Source organism: Natrix helvetica, assembly GCF_964273705.1.
Source record: "Natrix helvetica genome assembly, chromosome: 1".
Lineage (NCBI taxonomy): Eukaryota > Metazoa > Chordata > Lepidosauria > Squamata > Natricidae > Natrix > Natrix helvetica.
In genome coordinates, this window is record NC_138548.1 from 72,252,598 (window position 1) to 72,277,675 (window position 25,078).

The following is a 25,078-nucleotide window of genomic DNA, read 5'->3' on the forward strand; positions in this document are numbered from 1 at the left end:
CATTCTTTGTTACAGAAACAAAGAAAAAATACATATCACATTAGAAATGGAAGTGTTTCAAAGAGAAAATTGTGTTTTGAATAAAACCTATAAACTTCAACATTACAAGGCAAAAACAACATTTTTCACAGGGCATTTTTGGTGCTTGTTCAAAGGATCTTCCAAATTTATCAGTGTAGAAAGTTCTGAACCCATGTTTTACTCTGTCACTGTGCCTCTGTTGCCAAAAGACAAATAGAATTCATTAAAAGAGCATTTCAGGTTTTACAGTTTATTTATTTTCATAAAAGCAGCATTTTTTTCTTTTATGGCCAGGATGTTAAATAGTCTTTTAATTATTTTATTTCCTTCTGGAATGAAATGCTTTGTTTTGTGGTGCAGGAAAAACTGAGGTGCCCTCTCCCTCAAAACTTTTAGATCTCAGTATATGAAGTCTCTTCTTATACTGTTTTTTCCGTTCCACAGCTAACCGTAAAGCATCAATCAAAATATTTTTGTTATTTTGGATGTTGTACTGGCTCAGTTTTACCAGTTTCTCAAAATCCTCTCCTGAATATTGCAGAGAATTAATATTATAAGGACCACAGGTACTGGTAACATCAATATCACCATCCTTCATCTCTTCAGGACTACGCTTCACACCTATGATTTTTCAAAATAAAAGGAAAAAAAACCCAGATTGGTCGGATGCAGAAAATATATGGAGATTAGTCAATTTATTTTAGCATATGTTTCTCCCTGAGTTAAACAGCATTAGGTGCACAAATTGCTGCACTTTGACTGCAGATATATTTAGGAGCATGACGAACTAACCTAGCAGGAAAAAAGATTTTCTTAGGAGGGAAAAAGAAAGATTTATGGCAGAAAATAGCAGAAAAAAATATATTGCATCCAATTTAATTATTTAAAACAGTGGTAATAACGAATTGCCCTGTTTATTCTATCACATTAAATCTTAAAGTTAAAAAAGAAAATAGAACTTTTGAGGGTCTCCCCTAGCTGCAAAACATTTTATTGGAGAGAAAGGGAAATCACAATTTTTATATCCCCACTTTTCACATTTTGCAAATCAACTGTTCCCTTTAATCCTGGGACCATTTTTTCCCCTCTCCTGTGTTCCATGAGTCTCTGGATCTCGCATTTGGTTAAAACACAACACCAGACATAATTAAAGGGAGTGGGGGAAAGTAAAACATACATTTACACACACACTTACCAGGTTCTTTATAATTTTGGAAGGTATTACAAACCAGGGGATAAAGGAGAACTAATGGAATATTTGGACCTTCTTGATCTCCTAGCAAATAGCATTCCTTTACATCTTTTTCATCTTGTACCTGTGGGATACTTCTGGGAAAAGGAATTCCTTGTTCTGAGAAATAATTTGAGGCCATTTGCAGAGGCTGTATATGTTGGGGAAGGGGGGGGGAGGGGGGAGAAACAGTAAAAAAAAGTTTTATAAGTATTTTTAAATAAAAAGTATTAAAACCTTATCATAGCTGTCTCACAAGGGTTCTTATGAGCTACAGTTGGCTTAGTAGTTCAGTTCTGACATCTCTAAAGGCTTATAAACAAACAAACAAGGTATGAAAGAACACAAAAGATGCTAAACCTCCACAAAACCCATTTCGCTCCTTAATCCTGTTCCCCCAAATGTGAAAAAGACCCACCAAATTGAATATTTTGCTTTGGTCACTCCAATAATGTCTCTCTGAATTAAGGGTTTTCCATTCAAATGAAGACAACACAAGACCCCACTGATTTTAGGTCCTGATCCTGCTCATTTAGTGGGCAGCTGTCAACATAGTGTGTACAATGTGATGTGGCCTTAGAACTGAGGTGTATTGTGTACTTCTTGCATACTGGGTAGGTTCTGAATTCTGAATTTCTGAATTTATTAGCGCTTATAGACCGCCCCCTCTCCCGAAAGGGACTCGGGGCGGTGTACAGTCCATGTCAAAGAACAAAATTAAAACAATTAAAATTACTAAATGGACAATATATATATACAAATATAAAATGGATGGATGGATAAGAGGAGGATAAAAGATGTGCAGGACTGTATTGCTAATAAATAATTAAAATAAACAGACATTAAAATCCCAATACCCAATAAAATTAGGTCTACAGAATAATACCCTTAAAAACCAGTAAAATATAAATGCCAGGAGATAGGCGTTGAAATTATGCCAGGCCAGCCAGTCGAAACAGGTGAGTCTTTAGTTTCTGCCGGAAGGAGCGGAAGTCGGTGGTGGTTCTAATGTCGGGGGGGAGGTCATTCCAGAGGGTTGGGCCCATCACAGAGAAGGCCCTACTCCTTGGCGTCGCCCGCTGGCATTGCCTAGCGGACGGCACCAGGAGAAGCCCCTCCCTGTGAGAGCGAATTGGCCGCTGGGATGTATGTGGGAGGACGCGATCCCGCAGGTAACTGGGCCCTATGCCATGGAGCGCTTTAAAGATGGTGGTCAAAACCTTGAAACGCACCCGAAAGACCACAGGCAGCCAGTGCAGATCGCGCAGGAGCGGTGTCACATGGGAGTACCTGGTACTCCCCATGACCGCCCGCGCGGCTGCGTTCTGGACTAGCTGCAGTCTTCGGGCACGTCCCAAGGGAAGCCCCATGTAGAGAGCGTTACAGTAGCCCAGGCGAGACGTCACCAGTGCATGAGTGACCGTGCGTAGGGCATCCCGGTCCAGGAGGGGGCGCAATTGGCGCACCAGGTGAACCTGGTGGAACGCCCCCCTTGCCACGGCTGCCACATGATCATCCATTGACAGCCGGGCATCTAGGAGGACGCCCAAATTGCGCGCCCGTTCACAGGGGGCAGCTGCTCGCCCCCTATGGCCAGCGTTGGAATTAGCTGACTGCACCGAGGTGCCGGTAGCCACAGCCACTCAGTCTTGGAGGGGTTGAGTTTGAGTCTGTTGTCCCCCATCCAGACCCCGACGGCTTCCAAACACCGGGACATCACTTCGACAGCCTCACTGGGGTGGTTTGGGGTTGAAACGTACAGCTGAGTATCATCAGCGTAGAGGTGATACTCAACCCCAAAACCACGGATGATCTCACCCAGCGGCTTCACATATGTGTTGAACAGGAGAGGCGAGAGGACCGACCCCTGTGGCACCCCACAAGTGAGTGACCTCAGGTCGACCTCTGCCCCCCGTCAACACACATTGCGACCGGTCGGAGAGGTAGGAGCCGAACCACCATAAAACGGTGCCTCCGACCCCCATCCCCTCCAGCCGGCGCAATAGGATACCATGGTCGATGGTATCAAAAGCCGCTGAGAGATCTAATAGGACCAGGATAGAGGAGCAACCTCTATCTCTGGCCCTCCAGAGATCATCAACCAGCGCGACCAAGGCTGTCTCTGTGCTGTGTCCGGGTCGGAAGCCGGACTGGCGTGGGTCTAGATATTCGGATTCGTCAAGGTGTCGCGGAAATTGCTGCGCCACCACATTCTCAACAACCTTCGCTAAAAAAGGAAGGTTGGAGACTGGACGATAATTAGCCAGCTCCATTGGGTCCAGTGAAGGCCTCTTGAGTAAGGGCCTCACCACCGCCTCTTTCAAGGCAGTTGGTAAGGATCCCTCACCCAATGAAGCGTTCACCAGGCCCAGAAGCCAGCCTCATGTCACCTCCCAGGATGCCAGTACCAGCCAGGAGGAACACAGGTCCATTAAACATGTGGTGGGCCGCAGCCGTCCACGCAACCTGTCCAAATCCTCGGGGGCAACAGAGTCAAACTCCTCCCAGAGTGGTCTTACAAGACTCACTGTTGACGGCTCATCCGGGCCACTGGAGGGGGCCCATCCGCTCTGGATCTGAGCGACTTTGTCCTGCAGATATTCCCCAAACTCCTCTGCTCTACCCTGCAAGGGCGCCACCCGCGCCCCCTGTGATAGGAGGGAGCGGGTCACCCTAAACAGGGCGGCAGGGCGGTTATCCGCGGACGCAATAAGAGCGGCACAATGTCTACGTTTGGCCGCTCTCAATGCCACAAGGTAGGTCCGTAAATAGGATCTTACCTGTGTTCGGTCAGACTCGGAGCGTGAGGACCTCCACCTGCTCTCTAGACGTCTCCTATGGCGCTTCATCGCCCTCAGCTCCTCGGTGTACCAAGGTGCTCGGGCGGATCGCTGCCGCAGGAGAGGTAGCAAAGGCGCAACCCGGTCCAAGGCCCCAGCCACCGCCATATTCCAGGCGGCCACTAGGTCCTCCGACCGAGCGCGGGTCAGCAAACCAGATCTCAGGGAGAAGCTCATTTCAGAGGGCAGGCCTTGCAATAGAGGTGTGCTCTTGGAATCCTGATAGATGGCACTGTTTAGTCAAAGGGATGCATAGCACATCATCCCTGTCAAACCAAAAGAGCTGGGCAGATAATATGGGAAGTAGGTGGTTCCTCATGTAACACGAAGAACACAATAATTGGAGGAAAAGATGCATTGATTTAACATTCAATCATTTTCTGAGCCAGTTATCATCCTTTAAATTGCAACTTTGTTGGGCCTTTCTTCAATCCCAGAATTTTATTTGTGTGTTGTATAAACCAGAGGACAAAAGAGGGCACTAGAAGTCAAGAAACTAACATAGCTTAAACTGTGATTCCATAAGATTAGCAACAAAGGCAACATTTCTTATTTATTGGCGGCAAATAAAGGTGTCAAATAAAGGTTTCAGTAAGTTAATTGGCCCAATTGATAGTGCATCTGTCAACAGTGCTGAAAGTTTACTTTAATTAGTTTCTCACTTTCATGTGAGAAATGTCATGTGGTAGAAGAGGAAGCAGCTGCAAGAATAAGATTCCTGCTGAAGAGAAAACTGAGTTTTGACAGTCAACTTCCTCTTCGCATCAGAAAACAACAGGACTTATTAGCACAATTGCTGAGAATGGAGTGTCATGTTTCTCACCCGCAATTGTGAACCGGAGCTATAATTTAAATGTATGAAGATGTCCACTTTTCTCTCCGGCCTCATAAGTGGGGGATAGCTGGTATCGAGGGCAAATGCATTATCCACCAGATACAGATGCTCTTCAGCTCCAGTTAGCTGGTTAGGAAAAGTGTCAAGATCACAATCTAAATGGAATATATTAAAGGTTAAAAACAGACCTAAGAAAAGTTTTTAAAAATAGACACAATCATGTAACTGCCGCTCAGGAGGGACAATACTGTTATTTTTCTTCTATGCAGCGGACAATTAGATATCTCTGTTCCAAATATCTGCCTTTCAGTAATTTGTTAAAAGAATCGGTTTCATCTATCAATCTAGCTTTTGTAAACAAACAGCAAAGTCTCCAGTACATACTAAGAGTATCATTGGAGTACAAGCTCTTCAAAAAGACCTTTAATTAAAAGAAAACTATACCTTTCCAGTTTGCAAATCCACTCTCTAAATAGTCGTTGTGCATTGGACAACCTCTCAGAAAATTGGGGACCAAAGACACAGCAGGTCGCCACATAATAACATCTTGCAAAACGCTGGCAAGGCTTCCTGGAGGATACTGAACCCGAACAGGGAGTTTATTTGCTTTTGGACAGCACATAAGCTCTTCTGCAGATAAAAAAATGTACATTAAGTGCATGCAGGGTTTTTTTCATGGCCATACCTATAATAACCTATTGGTATGGGACACTTGAAATGTGAATGGAATGGAATGGAATAGAATAGAATAGAATCTTTATTGTCATTTTAAATGTACACTAATCAGCTTACGTTAAAATGAAATGTTATTGCATTCAACACTCAATATATAGCCATTATGTGCATGCGGGGACACACACACACACACGACAAAGAGAAACATCACAGTCTAGTGATAAATGAATTACTTTTTCTCATTTCGTCTGGACTTTGTGCTGGTTCACTTTTCTCTCTTGTCTGGGCAAATTTTAAATAATCAAAAATAATTTACACAAGAGTTTCATTGCCCCAAAGGAGCTGTGACACTCCCGTTTTACTTTTTTAAGAAGCAGAATACTGCACAGGTATAATTTAGCGTTTTGCTTTCAGCAATGCGATCTTGATGAGCTATGATATTTGTATGCAGGGGAAAAAGATTTTTCCTATACCACCTGCATCACCAAAGTTTTGTGTTTCTATGAAACAAAAAACAACAACAACAACAACCCCTGTCTGATCTGTAGGTGTGAAATTTATTTATTCAATGTATTGGCCACTCATCTTAGCACAGGGTAACTCTGGGGGCTTACAATATTAAAAATAAAACTATATAAATAAAATGCTACAAAAGTATATAAAATACAATAGCTAAAAGATGGGGAGATAGGGAGTGGGATGAACAGTGGGAAGTGAGTTCTGATATTAAACTAACAGCCACCCCCAACGTGAAACCCATAGAAAACAGCTGCATTTATTTATTAAATTTGTACATTGCCCATTTTATCTAAATGACACTAAGTGACACATACTGAAAGTGCTGGCCCATCTAATGCTATTTTTGGCAGCTACTGATAACTATTCTCTTACATTTTTTCAATTGCACTGAAAGCCTCGGGGACTGAAGTGGGGACCTTCTGCAAATAAAACATTTGTTTTCCCATAGACCTTGTAATGTATTTTATACAAAGGGAGTGTAGAGAACACTGTTACTACCTGAGAAAAGGAACACAACATGACAGGAAAGGGACTTCCCAGGACTATTTCAAACAGATAACTTGATTGGTGGTTTTGAAAACCAATCAAAAGGCCAGCAGGACTGGATCAAATCTTGCCTTTTCTGTTTCCCCACCAGAAGTCAAGGCAGTTTCAGTCCTGATACCAGAATGATAATGGATTTCTTACAATTATTATTAATTCTGGGTATTTGTACCAGTATCTTAAACTATAAAATATTTACCAGATAAAAATACAGGAGGGATATAAATAGCCTCAGCCCATATTATCGAACAAAGTAGGAGAAGATCTAAAAGCATCTTACCAATTTCAGTTATTCTGTCTCGTGTCCAGATCTGCCAAAAATCTTCTGAATTGGTAGCCAGGAACCAGCCATCCATAATGTTCACAGAAAACACACTACTCCAGATTCCTGCAAGAGCAAAGACAGGATTGCTTTTGTGAGATCTTAAAAACAATTGTGATTAAATGATTACTTTCCTTTTCTACTTTATTGTTTCATAATATAATTGTTATATTTTATAGCAGGACAATAATTTGGTCATGGTTATGTACGCTGCCATGTCATTTTAAGGATTAACCCAGAATGTTTTGGTTTGTTTGTTTGTTTGTTTGTTTATTAGTTTGTCAAAAATATACAGGATAGCAGGTATAAGTATGAATATGGACATAAACAACGTAAATGAATACAAGTAAATGGGGGCAGTAGGGCAGGGACTTACACTTCAGCTGTGAACTGATCTGTGCCTCAGGCAGGGTTTTACTCCCTAGAATACTGCATAGTACTGCATAAATTACTCCTTGAATTTGTTAGGCAGTTCTTTTACTCATTAATTACAAAAATAAATATATGTTTTTATACACATACAACTCCATTCTTGTAAATCAGAACAGATCAAGTAATACGGTATGTAATCATCATTTACAAGTAGCACCTAGTTTTGTGAGATTTAATTGCTTTTCCATGAGAAATGAAAACTTTTATTTTCAATTACAGTATAGTGTATTTTTGCTGCACCCAAGAATACAGGATGCTGCTTATTCCAAACAACCAAACACTGAAGATACTATATAATGAAATGGTTGTGTATCATAACCAATTGAAATGTGCTAAACAATGGATGGATTCTATTTAAAGCCTGTCATCATTGTGTATCTTAAAGTATAACAAAATTAAGAAAATATAAATTGATATTTGAGATGTGTGCAAAATATATTATTTACAAATTTAAAAAATCATGGATATAACCTGTTACAGTCATACCTTATTACTCGACTGCTCTGAAACTTGTCAAATTTGGTACTCAATACATTTTGATGAGAAAATTTGTTTGTTTGGTACTCGATGTGCAAGCTAAAAGTGTCGGTTACCTTCTAAAAAGCAGGTACGTGATTCGGGGATCTTCTTCATCAAACGACCCATGAAGAATTTGCTACCAAAGTCTTCAGCACGAATGTAGGCACCATATTTTTGGAATCCAACTTCATATGGTGTGAATTCCAACCATTCTAAAAACAGAGACATAAAAGCATACTATCCCAAAAATGTTATTCATATTAACAGTTTATATTATGTTTTTAATTATTTATTTAATAGGTTTAAGTATCTGTCCATCGTGATATAAGTCTATGACCGTATTCAATGTATACATTTAACAGGGGTTATCTTTAACACATGCCATACATCAGAGAACTGGAGAGAAGCAATCCTAAGTATTGATAAGGAGTAAACAATTGGTGGGCAATTCTACATTTTCAAGCTTTGCTAGAACATGCTGATCAGGGCCGGGGAAGTTTGCATGGGCTGGGAGATGGGGATCCTGGGGAAAAAAAGAGCTTTGTGGTTTAATTCTATGCCTTTCTGTTGAAACAAACTGAAGAGAGTCAAGTATTCTAGATCCTTAGTATCCAAATACATGATAGCCATTCCTGGAATATTTGATTTAGAGAACAAATGCAATCAGTGGGTTGACCAATGCCTAATGAACTTTTTAAAGCACCTTATATAGGGGACGTCTTACTTTATAAGTGGAACTTTTTCCCCACCTTGCAGTGAGGGACTTTGGCATCATCCAAACTTCTTCAACCATCTAGGCTTCTATTTAAAATCTGCAAACCTGCTTTTAAATTTATTGACTCTCATGTGACTATTTACTTATTTATTCATCTTTGGTGCCTTTGAGTCAGTCTTGACAAGGCTCTGAAGTTTTCCTGGTAAGGTTTCTTCAGAAGTAGTTTGCCATTGCTTCTTTCCTAGGGCTAATTATTTCTGAATCAAATATTTGTAGCTCTTGGTTATGTATGTATATCTCCAAATGTAAGCGCAAGTTACAATTACCTCTGAACCCTCGATTACTTAGTTTCTCTTTCACATTGAGGCAAAGATATATGGGTAGAGGATTCTGTCCATCAGATAGGGCCTGCTGCTGATCTGAAAGTTTATGAGGGGTTTCCTTGTTTGTGAGAGAAACAAGAACATAGTTATTGTAGCTGCTAAACACATAAAAAGCTCACTTAGCATTTAAAACTTCATTGAGGTGCTTCTTTGAACTGAAGCCCACCAAATATTTCATAACATACTAGAATATTTAAAATAATTTTCAATTAATTTGTTCATGCAAAAATTGGATTAAATTATACTGAAATGCAGACACATAATTCAAAGTGAATAAGATTTAAGGATATAGTAAGTTTTCTGAACTGGAACTGCACTTATATTATTAACATTCATTTTTTTAGAAGCTTGAAATGTATAATTTGGCAGAAGTAATCACAGCAGATGTATAGCCCTGTTAATGATTATTCCGCATAAAGAGGTTCTACATAATAGAGCCCTGGTGGCCCAGTGGTTACAATGCAATATTTCAGGCTAACTCTGCCCACAGTCTGGAGTTTGATCCTGACCGGTTCAAGGTTGACTCACCCTTTCATCCTTCTGAGGTCAGTAAAATGAGGACCCAGATTGTTGGGGGCAATATACGGACCCTGTAAACCGCTTAGAGAGGACTGTAACGCACTGTGAAGCAGTATATTAGTCTAAGTGCTGCTGCTATAATCAACAATACAAATATAATAAATCTGTTGGTCAAACCACTGGTTAATCAAATTTAACATGAACCAAGCATTCATTTAAAAAAAAAAGTTTTAAAAAGTATAATACCTCACTGTGTAGCAGCGCTTCAATGATCAATCCCCATAGATCTGTGAAAGATACATAGTACCCTTCTTGATAACGTTGCCACAGTTCCTTTGCGTAGTACTTCAACTTTTCTGGGGCAAAACTGGCCACAAACTTGTTTTTTGTCACGTGCTTTTGCACATCCCCAAGTGGCTTTTCTAAATCATTTTGGGACCAGTTGGGATCCTGATACAAGTGTGACATGGTCCTGGAAAGGAACACAGGCACATTTAGGAACTGAAAAGAAGCGAAACATAAACCTACGAATCACATTCAGAGGAATGGAAGGGATCTCAGAGGTCATCTGATCCACCCTCCTGCTCAGTTTTGGTCAGACGTTTTGGTCTCAGGAACCCTTTGCACTCTTAAAGCTTTGATTTGTAGTATATGTGTGATAGCTACTGAAATTTATGGTATTAGAAATTAAAGCTGAGAAATGTGTAAATATTTATTTGACTTTGGGCACCCCGTGAAAGCATCTGCAGATTACACTTTGAGAACCACTGTTCTACAGCAGCTTTGACAGCAGGCACTTTGCTCAATTTAACCTACTTTGAATATTTGTCAGTCTAAAGTCCTCCAATGAAGGAGAAACAATCATTTCACATGCCTACTTGTTTTCGCATGTGGACCTGGCATTTCTCCTGGTATGTGTTCTGTCCCAAGCCTCTAGAATATATATGGATGCAGACTTTGCTGTCTGCTACAACTAAGGAGGGAGATAAGCAACCCCTTGGCTGGGAGCCCAGAAAGCTATCTCTATGAAACAAGTCTTGAACTCACGAAATTCTCCCAATCTTTCTCTACGGCTGGATCAGTAAATTGTTGCTTCCTGAAAATTCCCCTCCCGTTGCCCCACCTATAAGCTCTCCAGGAGGGGCCAATCAGTTGCCACCTGTTCCTATTTCTTCTGTGACCCTTTTTCCAAAGCTGCTCCCTCCTCCTCACAGCCCTATGCATACGTACCTCAGGGACAGTCTCCCTCTGTTCTTCCTCACTGCTCCTCTGATTCAGATGCCACCTGGTGGCCAACAGGCCTCTCTAGTCTTCCTCAGCCTCCAAGGCAGTCCCATAGTGTTCAGCGCTGTCAGATTCCACCAACAGCTCAGCCAGCCGCTGTTGGGCCACAACAGTATGTAGCTTGACCTTACCTCCTTGTGACCTTTCTTGCAAATGATACCGATTCTACAGCAATATGCAGTAGATTTGTGCCTCCTGATTTTAATTACGTTGCAGACTGTTTTGTATCCATTGCATCAATGAATAAATGCTACCGCAATGTCTCTTATACAAAATCTGCCTTATCTCATTATAACTTGCAGAATTCCAGAATAACAGAGTTGGAAGGGACCTTGGAAGTTTTCTAGGCCAACCTTCTCGCTGGATGACCATGTGACGGCCGTGGCCAGGGGGGCATTCCACCAGGTTCGCCTGGTGTGCCAATTGCGCCCCCTACTAGAGCGGGACGCCCTTCGCACAGTCACTCATGCCCTGGTGACTTCCCGCCTTGATTACTGCAATGCTCTCTACATGGGGCTCCCCTTGAGATGCACCCGAAGGCTGCAGCTGGTCCAGAATGCAGCCGCGCGGACAATTATGGGGAGTACTAGGTACGCCCATGTAACACCGCTCCTACGCGAGCTGCACTGGCTGCCTGTGGCTTTTCGGGTGCGTTTCAAGGTGTTGATTATCACCTTTAAAGCGCTCCATGGCTCAGGACCTAGTTATCTGCGGGATCGCATCCTACTCCACACATCCCTGCGACCAATTCGCTCACACAGAGAGGGACTCCTCCGGGTACCATCCGCTAAGCAATGCGGGTGGGCGGTGCCCAGGAGTAGGGCCTTCTCTGTGACAGGCCCAACCCTCTGGAACGACTTCCCCCCCGATATTAGAACTACTACTGATCTCCGCTCCTTCCGTAAGAAACTCAAGACCCACTTGTTCCAATTAGCTGGCCTGGCCCAATCGCAACTATAAGTATAAGTATAATCTAATCCTGACCTTCCTGGATGGCATTTTAAATTTTTAAATTATGGGGTATTTTAATTGGTTTTTAATTGGTTTTAATTATCAGTTAGTTTATGGTTACTGTACAGACTGTGTTAAATTATATTGTCTGGGGTTTTGTGTTTTGTTTTGTTGTCTATTATGTATTTATTGTCTGTACACCGCCCCGAGTCCCTTCGGGGAGAGGGGGCGGTTTATAAATTTAATAAACCTAACCTTTAATAATAATAAACCTTCTGCTCACGCAGGAGACGCATTCTGAACAAATGGCTGTCCAATCTCTTCTTAAAAACCTCCAGTGAAGAACGTTAATAAAATTTCATCTTATTATTTCAGGAACATCTCACTGGATTACATGAGGCTTACCATGTTGTGCCAGACAATCCGGTGAGATAGGACACACAGTCCAAAACACCTAATTCCTGCAATGTCAGTAGGTGAGCATACATCGCCGTAAGTGCTCTGATCCCACCACCTGTTGTCATGATTGCCACCACTGGCACCTGAACACAGGGAAAACACAATTGTTCATCAAAATAATAAATATATAATCACTGTGAGATACCTACACTTTTCAATCACAACATTTTAAATAGATATTCCTATGAAACATGCTCAGGGACCTGACATACTTAGAGAACCTGGCAGAATCCTTATTCAAAAGAAGGCTGTCTAGGGGCTCAGAGATGAAAAAAAAATCTATTACAGGTAGTCCTCAAGTCACGACCACAATTGAAAATGTATGTTTCTAATGAAACATTTGTTAAGTGAGTTTTGCCCCATTTTACGACCTTTCTTGCCACACTTGTTAAGTGAATCATTGCAGTTGTTAAGTTAGTAACATGCTTGTTATGTGAATCTGGCTTACTCATTGACTTTATTTATCAAAAGGTCACAAAAAGGGATCACTTGACCCCAGAACACTGCAGCCGTCATAAATATAAGTCAGTTACTAATCATCTGAATTTTGACCATGTAACCACGGGATGCTGCAATGGTTGTAAGTGTGAAAAACAGCCATAAGTCACTTTTTTCAGTGCTGTTGTAAGTGGAGGACTACTGTGTTTTCCCCAAAATAAGATAGGGTCTTATTTTCTTTTGACCCCCGAAATAAGTGATTAGGCTTATTTTGGGGGAGGTTTTATTATTTTTGAGGTGCAGGAGGTGGCGAGCGTGGTCACCTCATGGCTGCTGCTGTGTTGCAATATTTTCAGGGGAGGGCTTATTTACAGGGGAGTGTTTATTTTCAGGGAAACAGGGTATCTGTAATGGGAGAAGCTGACAGATCATCTTATGCTATGCTAATAACTCTATGAAGTCGAGATGTAGAGCAGGAATGCCAAATGTATGGTGCATATGGGCATCATACAGCTTGCCAGGATTCCTGCTGTGACCACAGCTTCACCAAATGGTTTGGGCTCAAACATTTTACTTTAAAAAAATCGAGGAAGGGATGTAGGCTGAACTAATATAGGCTGTACATTCTTGTTAAAGAATGTCTCATGCTTTGGAATGATGTAGTTCATCCAAGAACCTGAAGAAAAATAATGGGGCTGTGTGTCTCTTACTGTTACAAGACTAATAAAGTTAGCCTGATTATGAAGTTGTGTAGAACGATAGTAAGATAGTAACACAGAACTATTCTCTGGATCTTTAACCCTTTCTGACCTTTCTGACCTTCTGGTTTGAACATGGAGTCTTTGTATATATGTATGTTTATGTGTTTGTACACATGTGTTATGTTCTATATGTTCCATTGTACGCCGCCCCGAGTCCTGCCTGGAAAGGGAGCGGCAAATAAATTCAAATTATTATTATTATTATTATTATTATTATTATTATTATTATTATTATTATTATTATTATTATTATTATTATTATTATTATTATTATTATTATTATTATTATTAAATCAGGCCTGAGTCTGAATGAGGCCTGACATCACCTCTCTGCGTTGGCAATAATAAGGGAGGGGGTCTGTTATAAATAGCCCAGACATGAAGAAAAAGAAAACTCAGAATGAGTTAAGCAAGGACATGAAACTGCATGTGACAGCTTCAGTGCATTTAAAGAAAAGACTCTTGAAAGTTGCAAGCATTAAACACAGTAACCTGTTTGTTTCCCAATGAGTAAACTGCTCACAGAAGAATTTCCATCATATAAAAACTGAATTCTTAACCTCATCTTCCTCCAGATCATCCTCAAGCTGGAGAATATTTTTGAAAGCAGCAGCAGTCACTTTCTTCCGTTTTTTCAGGAAAGCCTTTTCTTCTGGACAAAGATCAAACCCTAAGCGTACATCCAGGTCTGATGTGCTGGAACACAAAGATTTGTCAATGGAGAAGAATATTTGTAGCTCAGGACTGAAATGAGTGGTCCTTGAGGCACTGTGAGCTTGCTTGTTTTCTTGTAGACATTTCATCACCCAAACTAGGTAACATCATTAGTGCATTTGGACAATGAAACATCTGCAAGAAAACAAGCAAGCTCAGAGAGCATCAAGGACCCCACAAATATTTATCCTGGATCATAACTTATGTTAGAAGGATGTTTACTCCATAAATAGATCCCAGTTACACAGGAATATATTCCACACTGCTCTGCAAAAAGCTACAGCCCGGCCCAGATCCCTTCTTATGCAAACTTTTCTGCTGCAGCATTGTGACCATGAATCATGCTGGGATTTCATATGGAAATAGGCAGAAATACTCTTAATGCAATAGCATTCCTCCTAAAAAATGTACACTCCTTCGACTGATGTAATGGCGTGATATTGGATTTTGGTCACAACAATTGAAACCAAGATATTTATCTTGCTACATCATACCCACATCCTCAGAGGATGAAAACTCCAAAGCCATTCTATCCTAAGTTTAGAAAGTTAGGTTCATTAGCAAGAAGACGTCCTTCCACCTACACCCCGGAAGTAGACAGTAGAGTGCAATCTTGACAGATACTTATAATTCTCAACCTTAGGAACAAATTCAATAAAACTAAACCCTTTTTATTAGCAAACTGCAGTGAAAAGCTGTTAATTGGGGATCACACTGTTGATAGCAAACATATTTTTGGAAATACGTTCTTAAACTGTCCAGCAGATGAGAACACCCGGTCATCTCGGGCAGATCTTAAAAACTAAGCAAGGCTAGACCTGATTATTACTTGGATAGGAAACCACCCAGAAGGTATCAGCACTGGAAAGTCAAATAAATAGAATAAGACAGAAACAGATCGGAGGTGAGTTGCTCCCGGTTCGGCCTGGATCAGGCGAACCAGTAGTTGAGGAGGCGGAAGGCTCCGCCCACCCACCTGGACACTTTTGTGCAGTCGGACAGGAGTGCACCCGAACCGGTAGTAAAAAATTGGCAACCCACCACTGAAACAGATGGCAAATTAATTCTGTAATGATGACAAGAGAACAACATGGATATGTTCATGTAGTCACCAGGTTGACTCCTGGGAGAGTTTATTTTAAAAACATCCAGAGCATCAGTAGATAAATTTATAGAGGGCAGGAAAAGCATCTTACCAGTTCTGTGTTTTGAAGTGTAAATTAAATTCTTTATCCTGAAAATCAAAAATGCACAGAACTAATTACTATTAATTCTATCTTTATTGAAATCTCCCTACATTTTTTACAAAGATGAGAAAAAATAATATGTATTGTAGACGAGGCTTGTAACATTTTACCAATGTTAAAATGAAAGACAGGGTATTAAAACTATACAGATGTTTGGGTATCTGTCAGCCCTTCCTAATAATTGAATTCACAACATCATGGAGATACTAGTTGCATCTAGGTTTTTTAAAATCTCACAAATTTTTGTGAAATGCCATGGAGGATTGTCAGTGAGGATAAATAAGAGCAGCTCTTTCTCCCTGTTTTAGACATTTTTCTATAGAAGTTTCTTCACTAACTCACTGTTGCTGAGTTCACATATAATTCTGGCAAAGCCACTTTTTTTCCATCCATGGTTTCTTGAATAAATCATATTGTAGTAGCCTGATTCATAGGTAACCTGAGGTCTTAATAGCTGGCAAAGCCAAAACCCAACCAATTAAATTTGTGGGTTACTATTAAGTTAATATTAACTTATCCCTGTAGTGTATGGTATATAAACAGCGCTATTTTGCCCTTAGGATTGACATGCCACAGCTGTTTTGTGATATTATCATATACGTTTTTCCCCAATAGAGAAAAGAATATACTGAGAGGATGGGTGTGATATTTCAACCCCTAGGAAACTTGCCTAAATGTTGCCTACACAGGAGAGGATGTCAGGTGCACTCCCTACTTTTACTGAAAAGCTATTACAAACTATTAATGTACTCAGTTTTTAGAACCACAAGCCATTAAAAAAGTGACTCATGTAATGACAGTATTAGTTTCATGGAACTGAACTTTCAACTGGAATACAATGGCTTTTCTTAAATGTGAAAAATTAAAGCACTGAAGAGTGCATACACATTGGGACTAGCAATCAGCAGCAATATCGACATTGTATCAGTATCAGTTGGAAGGGAGCTTGGAAGTCTTCTAGACTGAGCTCCTGTTCAAGCAGGAGATTTATACATATCCCATATTTGTGGCACAAATTTTGTTTTGGGGGTATAGTTGCTGTTGGTATCAATTAATAACATACTGCATTCAATCTGTTTTTTCCATTTTAGTGGCTAGAACCAGGGACTGATTAATGTCAATAAAGCCCCAAGCACAGCCCAACAATTGTGCCCCTTGGTGCCTCTTCTATTGCTTAACTAAAAAGATACCAGTATTATGACTCAGTATGCGCTGAACACTAAAACCGAGCAATATACAATATTATGAAAGATCCACTGTTTCATTTTCCAAGCAGTGATTTTTTTATATATAGAAAAGGCTACAGAGAGAGTAACTGTTATGTAGATGGGAGGGTTATCCTTGTACTGCACAGTAGTCAAAAGATTTCATGTTTGAAATGAAACAGAGAAAGTGAACCAGACAGCACCATTTATGCTGGCATGTCAGAAAATACTACTTCGAACATGTTGTAGGGAGAGATAGGTGGAAATTGCCTTCCTTACAGGATAAGGTGACTAAAAGATGACATCAAGCATTTCTTCCAATGGGAAATGACCAACTTTGGATAAACTTGTCTTTTAGATCAGTCATAAGCCATGGGTTATGTATAACAATTTAAAATATAGTTGGTTGGTATCATACAACTCAGCACTATAGTCAAACAATATATTAGGCCTTGAATTGTCAGCATGGCATCCAGGAAGATAATGTGTCTGCTGATATGTTATTTGGCATCTGTCAAGTTTCCTCTCCTATTTACTTTTAATTTTGAGTTTCTTTGCATACATAGTAATTATATTATTCCCTTTCAGGGAAAGCAAGAAGTAAGGAGTAGGAAATACAAAGCCAAAGGAATTAAAGTCATGAGATACGAAAATGTTAAGGAAATGTAGTTAATTGTAATCCTTAAAATGTTGGTTTTTCAAATGTGTTGAATGCAATGCATCAGCACATATGAAGTAGGAGAAATGCTTGGTGAAATGATGAAGTAAAAGACTGGGATAAGTAAAATTCATCTAAGAGGATGATTATTTGGGATGAAGATAAGGTTTTGTATAATGTGTATAAAGAGAGAACAAATTACTGTAGTTACAAGGAATATAGTTGAAGAGATCAAGGAATGCTTAAGATAAAAAGAGGGAGAGAAAATGCAGAGTGAGTTTGATGGAAATAAAATAATTGTTTGGGAAGTGAGTGAAAAAGGCTAAATGAGGAGCCTCTGGCAGAGGGAGCAGAATTAAAAATATCATCGATGCAATCTTTAAATGGCACACAAATACTATTGTGAATCTACTTGATCATTGTAGGATATAATAGCAGAATCATGTAACTCTGATAGTTTCCCTCTACCCTCTCTGATTCCAAACAAAATCAAGGGAGGTTAACTTGCATTTCTATCTCAAACTCTTCTTCACTGAGAAGGAATTCAAAGCATTGTGTTGGAGAGATAGCTGGATAAGAATGGAAGGTTTATAGATGGTGCTATTGACTCTTTTGAGATTGATTTATTCTAATTTGCAAGTTGCCTGACTCCATGGGAGGAGGCATCCAAATTAAAGTGATAATACATATAAAAGAGAACAGTTTTTTCTGGTAGGCCTTGCTTCATCAATTCATCTGTTAGCTCATCAGGAAATACTCAAAAGTCCTCCTCAATTGGAGCCAGATCGTTTCATCCCACATCTCTGGCATAGTATTGAAAATCTATTATGTACTTTACATGTTCAGTAGTTGCTCCATTTCATCTTCTGAGTTTCTTGATTTGGGGCTTTCTCCTAGCTACTGTAAATTGTCAAATGTAGAGCTAAATTGTCAGCTCTAAATTTTTGCTAGTAATTATCTTGTAATAGTGATTGTGAGAAGTATGGGTCACTTGGTTACTCTTTCTCTTAGCAGCTTCATAACAAAAATCACTCTGGGACAATCTGTAGGAAATTCTACTGGTTGACTCAACATAAAAAACAACCAGAGTTCCTTCAAATTTCTCCGTCAAACTCCATCACAGCAAAGGAATATTAGTTGGCCAATAGGTTGTTGAATCACTTATGGCCTAGGCAAGCTTTGTCCCAAATATGTTAGTTATATCATGGCATTGGGCAAGTTTGTTATTCGTACAGTATATCCGCTTGCTGTTGATGTTGCAACAATACTTCAGCAAGGTGTTTTTTTTTTTTTGCTGGGTTATGGACCTGATACCATCTTCACAATCAAAAGGTTGGATGCCTGTCTCATTAGAGAGTGGTGAAGCATTTAAGAATTGTGTCAGCCCTTTGAACATAGGTCAGGTAAGGAAACATACCACAACTAGTCTCTTGAAGACTATTTTAAAAATGAAACATGAAACAATATTAACATATGCATATTTTGTGATTGGCCACATCCACTCTAGCATTATGTGAAAGTGCCATAAACTGCTCTCAAAATTCCAAATATGTCCCCCTCAAAGTTGACGACTTCCGTATGAATTCCATTTTACTCCTTACTGTGCTACATCAGCCAGACTAGTAACTTATTTCTGCATTTTTAGTTATTCCTTACTGGTTTTTATTGGGGAGGAGAGGCGTTAGGGTAGGAATGTTTGACTTATTTTTTTTTCCCATGGAAGAGTATCTTGAATCTCTGATGAAACCTGATTTACATTCATTATGATATCATACGGTAAGAGCTGTGTCATGCTATTTTCATTCAAGGGAAAATAACTGCAGGGGTAAACATGTTGGGTATAATGGTACAAAATTAGGAAGGGCATGGAAATTACCGGAGGATAATTCAAAGTAAACTTGAGGTTTGCTAACTTTAATATGCCAGGAAATGATTCAGTTGCATACTATTTTATTTGCTCCCTGGGAAATTTATTGAAGGACCCTTAAAAAAAAGGGAAAAAACCCCTGAAACTTAGACATGTACTCACCTCTTTGATTATTTCCTGATTTAAGGGAAATGAATGTACAGGCAAGGTCAAGTTTCTGGTTTTGGCAGCACCAATTCCATACGACATACAAGAGCACTGGAAATAAAGATGTTTTTTTAAAAAACAAAACAAAACAAAAGTTGCTTATTTTTTAAATACCCCTCCTGACAAAATGACTACACAAAATTATCTAGATTACTACCATGCTCAGCTATGACATACAAAAGAGAGAAACGATCTCTTTCCTGGAAGAGGAATATCTAGTTCTGCTGGATTGTACTTGGCATAGTGGAAAAAGGAAGGTTCAGTGCATTGCAGCTGGTTGGCAGAAGTTAATGAAATGTTTTGAGTTTCTTCAAAGGATCCTTTCAATGTACATTTGACATCTTGTTCTAAAAAGAGAGTGTAAAGTAAAAACAAAAGTAGTATGCAAATTAATATCAACGCCACCTATAGACATGAATTGTAATTAATTACAATCTTCCCTTTTTTTTTTAAAAAAAACACCCATTGATTGCTTTGAACATTGCTGGAAAACATGGTCTGGATATGTATAAATAAAGGATATAAATATTGTGATATAAATATGTATATATTTGCAGCAGCTTGCGATCAGTGTGGCTTACTCCCAGAGAGAGGTCCATAGAAATCAACCTTATTTCTCAACCAAATAAAGCTAGAATGCTTTGAAATTCCCTCATGGCCATGCTTCTTTCCAAAATATGATTGGATTTATGCTGATCTTGAGCAATGTACATTTTAGTCATGCAAATTTCTATTCCTGGCTATTTTATTATTTTGACTCAGTTCCATTTTAATAGAATGACAGAGTGGAAAACCCTATACCATTTCAGACAAATGGTTGTCCAATCTCTTCTTAAAGACTTCCAGTGTTGGGGCATTCACAACTTCTGGAGGCAAGCTGTTCCACTGATTACTTGTTCTAACTGTCAGGAAATTTCTCCTTAGTTCTAGGTTGCTTCTCTCCTTGATTAGTTTCCACTCATTGCTTCTTGTCCTGACTTCAGGTGCTTTGGAGAATAGTTTGAGAGCAGCGGTGGGTTGCTGCCGGCATTACAGCTGGTTCGCACCCTTGTGTGCAACGTGTGTGTGCACGCGTGCACTCTACAATGTAAATTGTTCTGCATGCATGCACAGAACAATTTACAGTGAACTGCGCATGTGCAGTTACTAAAATTCAAAATGGCGGTGTCCAAGCGGCAGTGAGGGAACCAGTTCGGGTGTGTGTGCATCAGGCCTGGATCGCTGCCGGTTCTGCAACCCACCTCTGGTTGAGCGCCTCTCCTTTGTGGCAGCCCTTTGGATATTGGAACATTGCTATCATGTGACCCCTAGTCCTTTTTTTCATTAAACTAGACACACTCAATTTTGAGATACTACAATAAACATAAAATTATCAATATTTCAAAAAAATGAATTTGAAAGGAAAATAATTTTCTTGCTTGGGTATAAATTCTTGAGATTGAATTTGACCTGACCTAGCCTACCTTTTCACTCTGGGCATTTCAGATATTCAGAGTCCAGTGCTCTGAATACAGCAATAGCGTAATCGGGCTCAACAAATGCCTGAATAGAAATTCCAGCACTTTTACATAAAACCTTGGGAATGAAATACCTGAACCTATAGTAATTTGTTTATAAATACTGTAACGCAATATAGCCTCACGTTTAGTATGCTTTTTCTTTTTCTTCCGCTTCTTCCTGTCTACCTGAAACTCCAAGCAGCAGATTTCACGACACTGAAACAAAAAGGAATTTTTTCACATTTTCCATTTCTGAGAAAGTTGTATAAGCAGTGAACTTTATTTCCTAGACCAAATGCTGTAGATTTTGTTCTGATGTAATGCTTTAACCAGCTAAATGATACTATGTAGTCATGCCAAGTTTATAAATTAATTAGCAAGCAATTATGACATATATAAACTGAAGAGGAAATGGTTTGGAATTAGATGTTGCTGGTAGAGGCCTGCTTTGTAAAGGCCGGCTTTTACCTATTAAGTGCCCAACATTATCCTCAAAATCTCCTTTTTAAAATATTATCTGCTCTCATAAGCAGAGCTGCAGTTTCCTATTCACATATTACATAGATGAGCAGTCTGATTAATTGGAACCATTAATTTCTTAGTAAAGGTAAAGGTTCCCCTTGCACATATGCGCTAGTCATTCCTGACTCTAAGGGGTGGTGCTCATTTCAGTTTCAAAGCCAAAGAGCCAGCACTGCCGGAAGACGTGTCCATGGTCATGTGGCCAGCATGACTAAATGCCGAAGGCATATGGAACACTGTTACCTTCCCACCAAGGTTGTTCCTATTTTTCTACTTGCATTTTTACATGCTTTCGAATTGCTAGGTTGGCAGAAGCTAGGACAAGTAATGGGAGCTCACCCTGTTACACAGCACTAGGGATTCAAACTGCGGAATCACTGACCTTTCTGACTGACAAACTCCGTTTCTTAGCTACTGAGCCACCACGTCCCATTGAATTTGTTAGTAGACTATACTAAATAACATAGACGACACATATAAGTACCCATGAACAAGTTCTGAAATTAGCATCCCTAGGAATAAATTGGTTAGCCATAGGAATTCCTGTTGAATATCATGCTTGGACAACCATTAACTATAATAGACAAAACTCTGTAGTGACTTATACCAGCAGAGGCTGGATTAAACCATAGGTGGCTACCAGAAAGCTATGGTTCTACTTCCACTTAATGTTTATTCAGCAAATACAACTACAGGTCTAGTTTTGATGAAATGACGATTATCTATGTAAAAGTGACAGCTAACCAACATCTCATGGCTGTAGAAGAGCAAGCAGAAGGTCCAGAAGATCTTTGAGGAAGTACTTTGCTCCATCCTTCATTAAAACTAAGCATTGCTTCAGATATCTCCATAAGCCCAATATTTAACAGGATGTGCCTCTTCTGTTTTAATCTGTATCCATGTGCACAGGAAATTTCAACCTTTTGTTTATTAATGTATAAAGAGATGTGGGCATTTTAATGAAGGATTGAATCAATTCATGTGGCAAGCCAATTCAAATTCTCATGTAGACGTTATGAATTTAACTATGCCACTGAAATGCCCTCTACAATTTATAATTTTAATGCATCAGAAAATGTAAATTACAAAGTATATGGATCAACCAATGCCTGATGAGGAATTCCATAATCATGTCAATTGCTGTAATTTGTTTTCTTGTAATTAAATTTAATCAAGTTTCATTTTTATCTTGCTGTCACTCATTTCCTTTCTGGACTCTGCCTACTTTTAGGAAAGTGGAGAAGGCGTGTTTTTCAATAACAAAGGAGACTCTTGGCCAACCAAAGATTGCACAATCCTTGGTGGAGCAGGTTCACATTTTTCTAATTGGAAAATGAAGGATTAAAGAAACAAATATATAAATAAAAATTACCACCACTGCTCCATTTGTAGTTATTGTTTCAAGTGGACCCTCTCTAGAAAACAGAAATATGGATATAACATTACAATTTAAGAAGACACAATGATTCAACATGAGATATAGCTTAGCAGTTACAGCTACATTAGCCTATATATTTGAAGGAAAATTGTATTTCTTAATATCAATGCTTTCACGATTCACAGTAATACACATTCCAGTTTGCCAAGCAGCTATAAGTCAGGCACTGGTTAAATTAGTTCCCATGAATTCTGACTCCTACTAATTAAAATCTTCCAGAAGATTCAACTCAAGGGGAAAAAGAAGCATCATTCAAAGCCATTCCTGTAAAGACCTGGTACTGAAATCCTGCCTTGGTGTTTGAAGGCTGTTAGAGTCTGGGTAGGGAAAACCATCAAAGCTTACTCCCAGAAAGATGAATGAATGAATGTGGGTTTTGAAGCCAATTGACTCTTGACTCCATCTTTAATTTTAAATAGGTTGCCCTCCTCTGGATGGACATCATTCATGGTTTGAGAATCCTCTTTGACAAGAACAACAGGTGGAGGTGTGGTCACGAGGTTTAATATAATGATATTAGGTGCACCAGCTGCCATAGAAAAAAATGCTGACAGTTCTTGCTTTTATCATTTTCCATCTGAATTATTGTAATCCTCCATATCCGCGGCTGTCACTGAAAGCTATTCTGAGACTGCAGCTGGTCTAGGGTGTGACAGCCTGGTTAGTTATAGGTGTGCTGAAGTTTGTCCATGTGCATATTTTAGCAGGAACTTCAATGGCTGCCAGTTAACTTCCAGAGGCTATTCAAGGTGCTGGTTGTCTCCTTTAAAATAGAGTTAGGTCTTGAATGACTCTGGCATCACTTGCTCTATTTGGAATATATGTACCTATCCAATGAGTTCAGGGCAAGAAGTCTTGCTAAGTATTCTTCTGTCAAGAAAATATCTTCAGGGATCTTGAACTCAAGGCTTCTTGGTGATGGCCCTTTTATTGACCCAAGATACAAGGATTGCTCCTCCCTTACTAAATTTTAGAATACTCTTGAATCTTACAGAGGCATTAGTGAGATGAGACATTAAATATTGTAGGAATTGGACAACTTGTGATCCAACGAGAGTTCATGCTGTTCCATGGTTGCTGCTCTTTAAGGTCTGTACAAGAGCTGAAAGCAAGCAAGCAAGCAAACTTTAACAAGGTTGTTTTCTGATTTCCTCCCCAATTTGCAGGAACCATAATAGAGAAAGCTAATGTCTAAAACTTGGATTTGAATTGAGATTCATGCAGTTGTTATGCAAGAAACAATCACTTCACTCTGTGACAATTGTTTTCATTTCTTCACTTACTGGGCCAAAGAAGAATTATTATTTGAATGACATGATTTTGATTTTTTTATGGACAGCAAGTGAAAAAAAAATGAGTGGTTCTGCTATTTATACAATATTGCATTTATATTGTTATGGACTTTTCCAACAACTTATTTCAATGTTATTTGGGTTACTCACATATTCTCCAAAGTAAATTCAACTTCCATTTCTTCATTTTCCTGAAAATTAAAATGTAACACATAAGATAGACCTTTGGCAAGTAACCAGTAACCTCCCTTCACCTATCACATGAAAATTTTTCTCAAGTCCCATTTTCTTTCAGTAAAAAGATATGCTTGCTTAAAAAGACACATGAATGTACACAAGTACATTCAGTACTCTTCTTTAGAACAGCATTGTTGTTTCCCTTTATCTGCATAGTTAATGGCTTACTAATAATTAGATCAACTGTTTAGCAAAATTCAATATTCAAACTAAATATTTGCTGTAATCAAATAGCTAATTAATTAAACCCAGTTCTTAAAGCAACAGATTCTGGTCTTGATTAAATTTCAGTCAACATGTAAGAACAACTTTAGTTGATGTTGTGGTTTTCATAGAAAATTAAAAAAAAAACCTCACTTAAGACTTAAGGTCAAAGTAGACATTGTGCTTTTGGCAGACTGAGTCAGAGTGGAAGAATCATTCTGAACCAGTCCAAAAACCTATATAATATAGCATTCAATTACATAGGTGCTTTTTTCAAGAGGCAACTGGACTTTCTGTTTTTCTTTGAAGATGTTCCGCTTCTCATCCAAGAAGCTTCTTCAGTTTCAAAGAAAAAACAGAAAGTCCAGTTGCCTCTTCAAAAAGCGCCTTTGGGATAACCATGATCTGGATGACTGAGAATCTCCATAGATATTTAGACATTTGGAATTATGACAGACCAGGGGTCGGCAACCTTAAACACCCAAAGATACACAAAGGTCCTAACCGGAAGCTTCCCATTCAATTCTGGAGCCGACTGGAA

The 25,078-nt window shown here is 39.3% G+C and overlaps 1 protein-coding gene across 1 annotated transcript in view; it reads right to left on the minus strand.

The window, feature by feature from the left end:
- Nucleotides 1-340: 340 nt before the first annotated feature.
- LOC309386944 (cytosolic phospholipase A2 epsilon-like) overlaps nucleotides 341-25,078 on the minus strand; it is a gene marked incomplete at its 3' end in the record, with an annotated part of 47,096 nt that continues 22,358 nt past the window's right edge. Inside the window, exons 6-21 of the mRNA XM_081942931.1 lie at nucleotides 24,247-24,287; nucleotides 22,739-22,781; nucleotides 20,988-21,060; nucleotides 19,523-19,686; nucleotides 19,301-19,396; nucleotides 15,358-15,395; nucleotides 14,008-14,143; nucleotides 12,195-12,331; nucleotides 9,801-10,026; nucleotides 8,979-9,093; nucleotides 8,012-8,149; nucleotides 6,945-7,052; nucleotides 5,372-5,557; nucleotides 4,916-5,082; nucleotides 1,217-1,403; nucleotides 341-642 (exon numbers count right to left, since the gene is read on the minus strand). Coding sequence (XP_081799057.1) covers nucleotides 341-642; nucleotides 1,217-1,403; nucleotides 4,916-5,082; nucleotides 5,372-5,557; nucleotides 6,945-7,052; nucleotides 8,012-8,149; nucleotides 8,979-9,093; nucleotides 9,801-10,026; nucleotides 12,195-12,331; nucleotides 14,008-14,143; nucleotides 15,358-15,395; nucleotides 19,301-19,396; nucleotides 19,523-19,686; nucleotides 20,988-21,060; nucleotides 22,739-22,781; nucleotides 24,247-24,287 — 2,157 coding nt within the window. The remainder of the gene's footprint in view (nucleotides 643-1,216; nucleotides 1,404-4,915; nucleotides 5,083-5,371; nucleotides 5,558-6,944; nucleotides 7,053-8,011; nucleotides 8,150-8,978; nucleotides 9,094-9,800; nucleotides 10,027-12,194; nucleotides 12,332-14,007; nucleotides 14,144-15,357; nucleotides 15,396-19,300; nucleotides 19,397-19,522; nucleotides 19,687-20,987; nucleotides 21,061-22,738; nucleotides 22,782-24,246; nucleotides 24,288-25,078) is intronic.